Genomic DNA, 8,463 nt, shown 5'->3' on the forward strand with positions numbered 1-8,463 from the left:
TCGTGCACAGATCACATCTAGAGAAATCATTCCGAACTAGTCCTCTGCCTCGGTGGTGGGGACCAAAAACCTCTCACATGACTTTTCTCACCTTGAGGACCCAGGAATGGCCCAGCCTTCCTGCATTCCTTAACCCCATCTTTTTTTTTTTTAAGATATTTATTTATTTATTTGACAGATAGAGATCACAAATAGGCAGAGAGACAGGAAAAGAGAGAGGAGGAAGCAGGCTCCCTGCTGAGCAGAGAGCCTGATGTGGGGCTCTATCCCAGGACCCCGAGATCATGACCTGAGCTGAAGGCAGAGGCTTAACCCACTGAGCCACCCAGGCGCCCCTTGACCCCATCTATTAAGTCTAACTATGACCCTCTCCAAAGGGTCTGGGACTGACACCCTCAAGTCAGGATGCGGACCAAAAAAAGGACTGGATCCTCTAGGTAGTTCAAAAAAAAAAAAAAAATCTCAGACAGGTTGCTCAAGAAGAGGGAAGATTGCGACCCAAACTACTCAGACTGTTGATTCTAAAGAGCCAGATTTCTTCACTGTGGCTGTGTAAACCTCAGCTTGGTTGGACTTGAACAGGGTCCCCCCCCACCCGGGGAGGGGGGATGTCTGGGAGGCCAGGTTGGCCCCTGGCCCTGGGAGCCCAGGGAAATACACAATCTGCTGCTGATTTCCCTTATAGTTCTCTTTAAAGTCCACAGCCAAGGGACGCCTGGGTGGCTCAGTTGGTTAAGCAGCTGCCTTCAGCTCAGGTCATGATCCCAGCGTCCTGGGATCGATTCCCACATCGGGCTCCTTGCTCGGCAGGGAGCCTGCTTCTCCCTCTGCCTCTGCCTGCCTCTCTGTCTGCCTGTGCTCGCTCGCTCTCTCTCCCTCTCTCTCTGACAAATAAATAAATAAAATCTTAAAATAAAAAAAAAGTCCACAGCCAAGTATAGATTTCTGCATGCCCTTGTTAATTGTCTCTCCCCTCACCCTGGGGATTGGAGGTTGAGAGAGTCCCCTGAATTCTCAGACGGATCCAACCCCCAGGAGGGATTCAGAACAAATCTTGTGCTGGTGGCTGCACCACTGAGACCACACTGAAACCGCTGGGAGCACCTCATGCTCCTTCCCCTGCCTCCCACAAACACCTGGAGAGCTTCCTCTTAGTGAAGACCATCCTCCTCACTCCTCCAGGCTCTCCCAGAACCCTTTAATGACAGGTGCTCCTCCACCCACACCTGCTTCACCCAGCCTGGCCAGAGCCAGCCACCCCCCCACCCCGCGGTCCAGGGCTTGGGGCTCTCCGGCAGCGCAAAAATGCAGAAGGGACGCAACGCCGGAGCGCCTTTGTTTCTTCTTTATTTGCGGATATAATTATGTACCGCACTCTAAATTAGAGATAGATTTTTTTTTTCTGATATACATTTCATCTTATTCACCACGAGCACACCACACGCACAGTAGAACAGTTCCACAACCTGATAAATTGCACAAGATGAGTTTGGATTCCTGAAAACCAGCAGGCAAGCCGGCCCTGCCTCGGCTTCTCGCCTCCCTGCTTCGCCGTAGGAAATTGCCCACCCGAAACGGATTTCTCGGCCAGCCTTTCCCTCCGCAGGGTTGAAAAGTCTCTGGAATGGGAAGCGCTCTTGCTGGAAATGGCTGGACGCTGCAGATTCCGAGCACTGGATGGCTGTGAAATGTCCCCCCAAGGTCAAGTTTCTGCGCCTGCGAGCTGCGACCCCTCTCCCTCCCTTCCCTACCCGCTTCGGTGTCAGGGACCGAAGAGTCGGGGTCCCCACGGGAAGGACAGAGAGCCTGGCCCACAAATTCGCCCCGGCCTCCCCCAGAAACTAGGGTGTTGTGGAAAGGAAAGGACAACAGAAACGCAGACGCGATGGATTGTGGATTCCTATCCCCTCCCACCCACCCCCCATCCCCGATAATCTGAAACTAGGAACCAGAGATGTTTAAAGCTCGGCTTCCCAAGCGCGGCGGCAGGGCGCACAGGGCTGGTGGGGGTGGGAGGGGAGGGTGGGAAGAGCGCGGGAGAACGGGAGCCCGGGCGCCCTAGTCCTCCGCGTTGGTTCGGTAGGCCTCGATGAGGCCCTCCAGCGAGTGCACGAAGCCGGACACACTGCAGATGCCACCGATGACGAAGATGGCGACATCGAAGAAGACTTGGTGCCACAGCAGCTTGCGCCAGAGCAGGCGCAGGTGGAAGAGGCTGGGCAGCAGGAAGCAGAGCCCGGCGCCGGTGAGACTGCCGGTGAGGCCCATAAGCAGCGCGAAGTGCGGCACGTAGATGGCCATGAGCAGCGTGAAGACCACGAGCGCACAGCGCAGCGTCAGCCCCCACGATTTCAGACGCCCGTCGCCGCCGTAGCAGGCGGGGAAGAAGGCGCGGCTGCCTTCCTGGAAGAGCGACTTCTCCAGCACCTCGACAGCAGCGAAGAAGGGCAGCGGGTAGGACAACAGCGCTTTGGCCACCAGGAAGATGTTCACCACGGCACGGATGGAGCCAGGCAGGTTATCCGTGATGACTTCCTTGGTCTCGTCGGCCCAGGTGAGGTAGGCGACCAGCGCGAAGAGGCCTTTGAGCACGCAGGCGGCGATGTGTGTCCAGTTCATCATGCAGTGGAACTCGCTGGGCTGCTGCATGTTGCCCTCCAGCGAAGGCAGGAAGATCTGGGACGTGTAGCTGAACACGATGATGCCGATGGAGATGGGAAACTTCTTGACATCGATGTAGAACTTGACCTTCTCCCAGGCCCAGTCGCGTGCCCGCGAGAGGCAGTAGGCGATGACCAGGATGTTGATGACGAAGTGAGCCAAAGTGCACAGCAGGCTGAACTTGGACACTGCCTTGAGGTTCTTAAGGAAGGCGCAGGGCAGCAGCACAGCGGTGGCGATGATGGACCAGGACTTCTGCGACACGGGCAGCCCTGGGAAGCTGTTGTACATGAGGTTGCCACTGACCACAACGTACAGGATGCAAGTCATCACCAGCTCGATGATCTGCGCTACGTTCACCACGCGGCCTCCCAGCGTGGGGAAGCGCGGGGCGCAGCACGCGTTGGCTATGGCTACGTACGAGTCCCGGACCCGCACCACCTCGCCGTCCTCGTTCTCCTCGTACAGGCAGGCGATGAGGATCTTGCCGGTGTAGCAGCACACCACGGCGGCGAAGATGATGAGGAACAAGCCCAGGTAGCCGCCGTGCAGGATGGCGTAGGGCAGGCCCAGCACGAACATGCCCTGCGGAGCGGAAAGGCGGCGAGACCCAAGGCTCAGCGACCGCAGCCTTGCCGGAGGGGACCTGGGGGCGTGGCTTAAGGCTGTAACCGCAAGGGGGCGCTAAGGGGAGCGACATCTGGGCTTAAACCGCGGGGAGGAGAGGTTAAGAGTAGGCTGGAATGGGGGTACACCGAGGCCTAATAGGAGAAGCCTGGGAGTCGAGTCAGAGATGTAGAGGGAGGTGTTCAAGGCCGCAGCTGAAAGGGAAAGGTGTGCCTGTGGCTGGGAGGTGCGGAGGAGGCTGAGTGTGGGGTCAAGCCACAAAGAGGGCCTGGTATATGGAGAAAGGGCTAGAGCGGTCGCGGCTAGAAAAGGGCGCCGAGAAAGGTAGAGAGCTGGGCCTGAACCATTAAGAAGAAGGGGCGCGGGATTTAAGGTGGGGCTGGAATGAGGTACGGGGAAGCTAATGAGGGCCTGTGGCCGACTGGAGAAGGGAACACGAAAGCGGCAGTGGGAGGGGAGAAAGCTAGGGTAGGACCGAAGAGGGGCTGGGGATGCGCGAAGGCGAAGCAGAGGGAGGCAAGAACGGCGGGTATGTGAGGATGCTCGCCAAGGCTTCGGGGAAGTGAGGCCAGAGGCGCGCGGAGTGGGAGTCCTAGGGCAAGGCCTCGGTACGGTGGGAGAGACTGGGGCCTAAGGAAGGGGCTGAGAGTGGTAGAGACAAGCAGGATAAGGGGCCCCCGGGGGGGGGGTGTGGAACAGGAGTCGCTTTGAATCTAAATCAAGGACTCAAGCTGCGGACTCGGCGGGTGGACCGTGGAAGGAGGGTTTAGACTCTACAAAAGGAAGAAAAGCTAACGAAATCAAGGGTTCCCGCGGCCTCCTGGCCTCCAGGTTCCCTCCCTGGCCTCCCTCCGGGCCTACGGAACGGGGGTCTTCCAAGACGTCCCCGGCGAAGGCGCGGGTGGCAAGGAGGTGGCCGCGGTCACTTGCCCGTGGTTCCGCACAGCCGCCTCGCAGGGCCCGGGAGCGGGAGGAGCCTCGGGTCGGACCACTTAGTGCGCAGTGCCCTGCGCGGCCTGGGTCCCCAAAGCAAACCCTCCTAGGCCTTCCGCTCCCGGGAGATCCCTGTTGTGCTCCCCAACGACGGCGGGCTCCGGGGACACCTGGGGGACCAAGCCACAAGGCCTGGGGGCTCCTTGGGCTGGGTCCTCCTCCTCCCCTCATGCCGCCGCCTGCCCGCCTTCGCCAGCTCCTAGGGTCGTTGTGCAGACTCCAAACCCGCTCCCGGCGGAGTCCGGCGCCGCCTGGTGGGGAGCGGGGCGTTGCGAGTAGGGTGAAGGGGTGGCTGGCCTGGAGACCAGGGGGCTGTTTGGAGCAACCGGAGGCGGCTTCTCCAGGGTCACACGCGGAGAAGCCGATCGCCTCTTTGCCGCGTAGCCGGGATTTCGGGCGAAAAGGGTGAGTCTGTGCACAGGGAGCACGGAGGTACCATAAACTAATTGTGGTAATTGGTACATCACGTATGTGCTTATGTTTGCGTACGCCTGCATGTCCCGAGTAGGGCTGCACTTGGGAAAGTGGGCTAGATCCTGTTTGCATGAATCTGTGCTTGTGTGCAGGTGTATGTTCAAGGTTCGTGTGTGTCTGGTATGTATAGGTATGCGCTTGTGGGGGGGGGTGTGAAGGTACGTTTGAGGATAATCTTGTGGTCTATATATAGATGCACGTCGTGTGCACCTGGACGGACATTTGTTCGTGGGGGAGGGGGATATGAGCAAGTGCGTCTGTGCCTGTGTCAAGGGAGAGGACTCCCAGCTCAGCAATTTCCCTCTCTCCTTTCCTCCTGAACATGCAGCTGTAAATCCATTCCGGAGTCCCAGGAGACACTGTTCCCTCCAATCCTGATTTTCTTTCTCCCTCTCTCCTCCCCGCTCCCCTCCTCCCGGTTCCCGTTTGCAGGGTCTTAGGGCAAGTGACCGGGACCAAACCTCAGCCTAACAGTCAGGCGCCTGGAGCCTCGGGAGGGAGTGCCGATCTGGGAGGGAGACACGCTTGTAGTGTGGTAGACGCACCCCCCCACACACACACCCTTCCTCGGGGCTGGGAGGAGTGGGGGAAGGTGAGATCCTGGGTACGGGAGGGCATCTCTCAACAGAGATCGCGGGCGGGGTTGGGGGGGGGGGACCTGGGAAGGACCTGGACGGGGGATAGAGCCTGATGCTCCAGTGCGGGAGGAGGGGGAGGGTGGGGGCAGACAGAGCAGGGAATCCCGAGCTCACCTGGATAGCATTGGTCACGTTCCAGCCCGCCTCCCACGCGGTGATCTTGGGTTTGTCGTGGCCCCCGAATTCTCCACCAGCCCCCAGATTCTGGTCTTTGGAGCCGGAGGGCGGCAGGGGCGCGCCACCGCCGCGCTGGTAATGGATGTCTCCCTCGACGGGCGGTTCCGCGCCCTCGTCCCCGCACGGCTCACCCTCGGTTTTCAGGATGTCCATCTGCAGGCCCTGACGGTGCTCAAAGTCGAGGTCGTCACAGTGAGCAAAACCCACTGCTTCCTCGTCGGTGGCCGCTTGAAAACCCATCCTGGCGAACATGCCGCTCACCTTGGCCTGGGACTTGTTGGACACGGATGTGGCCACATTGGACAGCTTGCTGCGAAGAAGGGTGGCCATGGCGGCGGCGGGGTCCGTGGAAAGGACAGAAGGGGCTGGGGACGCGGGGTACGCGCGGCAAGGAGGCGAGGGCCAGGGGGGCGCGAGGCCGCTATCTTCGCTCGCTTTCCCCGCGGCGCCCCAGGGCGCTCTGGCTCATGACCCCCTCGGCTGGCGTCTGAGGCTCGCTCGGAGCCCACCCTGCGGGCGGGCAGCGGGGCTGGCGGAGCAGCGGCTGCGAGTGCACTGCGGAGCTGCCGCGGGGCGCGCGCTGGGCTGCGGAGGGCGGCGGCGGCGGCGGCGGCGGCGGCGTCAGAGCTGCTACGCGAGGCTGGTGCGGCGCCCCCACCCGTGCGCAGCCCAAGGCGCTCCCGCCCCTCGAAATCAGGCGGGGGGCGGGCGTTGGGGAAGGGGAAACACCCGGAGGCGGAGGGGGTGGGGAGGAGAGCAGCGAGAAGAGACCGGGGGCGCGAAGGGACTCCGGAGAATTGAGATGGGGGCCGGGGAAAGGCGCCTGCCGGATGGCACCGAGAGGGAGCGCACACGGGAGGGGGCTCAGAGGGCGCAGTGGGGGCTGCGGTGCTGCATTTCTGGGGGAGGCGCTAAGCTCTGATCCTAGCCCTTCCCACCTCGACGCCACAGGGAGGGAGGGGGCCGGAGCCTGCTGATTGTCTCGGTCTGGCGGCCGCGACTACCCCCTCCAGAGGCCGGGAGCCTTCCGGTCCAGGAGCCTCTGGCCAAGGACTGGTCTGGACGTCCGGAAAGGCAGCAGGACAGTTACCTGTTTCAGGCGGCGCGGGCCGTCTGGGCGTCGATCTGTACCCATTATTCACCCTGAGACCTGGCCGCACACCCCCCTCGGAGGCAGAAGTGTCCGTCCTGGACCTCTCTCAAGAATGCTCAGCCCGGCCTCGGTCACTGGGCTGTCTCAACTCATCCAGGGACGCCGCGATGGAAGCGATTCTGCGGCTCGCTCGCCACCGACCGCTCTCCAAACGTGTGCAGAATGGAGACGAAAGGTTGGCCTTTCACTTTCTTTTCGTTTGGGAGTCTGGAAGGAGGCAGGACTTCGTGCGGGCATCTCTCTCGACAGCTTCGTGGAGGGTCTGCGAATGTCCACACCGCAGAGGGACGCACCCGGAGTCCCGCCCGGGGAAAAGCCGGGCTCGCCCCGGGCCCCGGGCGCGGAGGTGCGCGGTGCGCTCGCCGCGGCGGTGAAAACCTAGACCTTTTCTGTTGAGTGGGGTGCGTGTGTGCGCGCCGAATAAGAGAGTGAGCCCGAGACAAAGACCGATATTGTATCAGATACGGCTACGGGCCGAATCTGAGAGGACTCCGAGGGTGAGATTTGGTAACCGTGTTTATTCTGTAAATGTGTGGTTTCGTGCGCGTTTGAGCCTGTGCGTGCGCCGAGCTTGTGTGTGTTGGATTGTGTGGATAAGTGTTCCCGTGTGGGTTGCCTGCGTTTTTGCTTGTGTAAGCCCTTTCGTGGTTGTGTCTCTCTGAGGGTCCACCGCTCGGTATGGGTCCCTGACTGTTCCCAGCTGGGCTCCCGCCGGCACTCCTCTTGAACCTGAGCAGTAAACAGCAGCTTGGCGACCTGGCCTAAGTGGAGGAGGACTGGCGACTATGACTAGGGTGGGGGTAGGGGTAGGGAGAAATTGAAGTAAACAAAAAGAAAGGGGTCCCCTATCTCCCCCTCTCAAGGCTCTGTCTCTATGAGAACCCCAGTCTCCTCCTCCCCTGTAGTATTTTTAGATTAGTTCACGTCAGCGCACAAGTAGGACGGCCTGAGGGCTCTGACCAGCCAGTTGGAGCTGCCAGGACTGGCCCCTATTTCTTGTCCCCCCCACCCCCTCTCAGAGCCTCACAGTCTTGCGCAAGCTCTTCTCCAGATAGGAAACCTCTGCCAGAATGGGCTGAGATGCCCTTGATCTCTCCCTAGGTACCCCCTTAAATTCCAAGAGCCTGCTTGCCAGAAACCAAGGCAGAAACCCACCCCTGTAAGTTACCCGAAGAATCCATCCCTTTACACCAGCTGCTATGACAAGAAAACCTTTCCGTAGAGCCTGACCCCAAACACAGACCCTGCAAGTTGTGACAGGATTCAGAACAAAGAGAATGGAAAACCTTCCTCCCCCAACACAGATTGTCTCCTCCAGAGGCTTGAAATAGAACTGATCTCCTATTCCAGAGATTTGCCCTATACAGAGACCCTCCTCTATCCCCATCCCCAGAGGGTGCAGGAGAGATCCCTCTCCCTAGATTCCTACAGACAAAGGTCTTTACCTCCTAATCCTCAAGCCACCTGGCAAAATTCTTTAGTTCCACACTAGGTGATCTGGGCAGAAACTAGGGGTCCCTATTGCCTCCCTCCAGCCCATACACACCCACACCTGAAGACAGCCACTGATGCCTTCTTTGACAAGTGAAACAATGCTGTATATGTATCAGTTGGTCATTGTTGATTTATGTGTGGATTTTATAAGGATCCAAAATGCTTACCCTCTCTTTCCTTTCCCCTTATGATGTTTGTGGCTGTCTAAGACCCAAGGGGGGGCTGTGAAGGTCTTTCATTAGTTAG

At 59.7% G+C, this 8,463-nt stretch overlaps 1 protein-coding gene across 1 annotated transcript; it reads right to left on the reverse strand.

Annotated features, from left to right (window-relative positions):
• Positions 1-2,015: 2,015 nt before the first annotated feature.
• SLC32A1 (solute carrier family 32 member 1) lies at positions 2,016-5,987 on the reverse strand. Its single transcript, XM_044262314.1, has 2 exons — positions 5,508-5,987; positions 2,016-3,246 (listed from the first exon to the last, which is right to left on the reverse strand). The coding sequence occupies exons 1-2, from the start codon at positions 5,898-5,900 to the stop codon at positions 2,059-2,061; spliced, it is 1,581 nt and encodes a 526-aa protein (XP_044118249.1). The 5' UTR covers positions 5,901-5,987; the 3' UTR covers positions 2,016-2,058.
• Between the last annotated feature and the right edge of the window lie 2,476 nt (positions 5,988-8,463).

The sequence above is a fragment of the Neovison vison genome, chromosome 8 (assembly GCF_020171115.1).
Source record: "Neovison vison isolate M4711 chromosome 8, ASM_NN_V1, whole genome shotgun sequence".
NCBI classification, from domain to species: Eukaryota; Metazoa; Chordata; class Mammalia; order Carnivora; family Mustelidae; genus Neogale; species Neogale vison.

What these genes read in the sequence shown, in the direction of transcription:
- SLC32A1 (XM_044262314.1), bottom strand. Translation starts at nt 5,900, where the DNA reads ATGGCCACCCTTCTTCGCAGCAAGCTGTCCAATGTGGCCACATCCGTG. An exon ending in ACGTGACCAATGCTATCCAG is followed by an intron (nt 3,247 to 5,507) that starts GTGAGCTCGGGA and finishes TCCGCTCCGCAG; the next exon opens with GGCATGTTCGTGCTGGGCCT.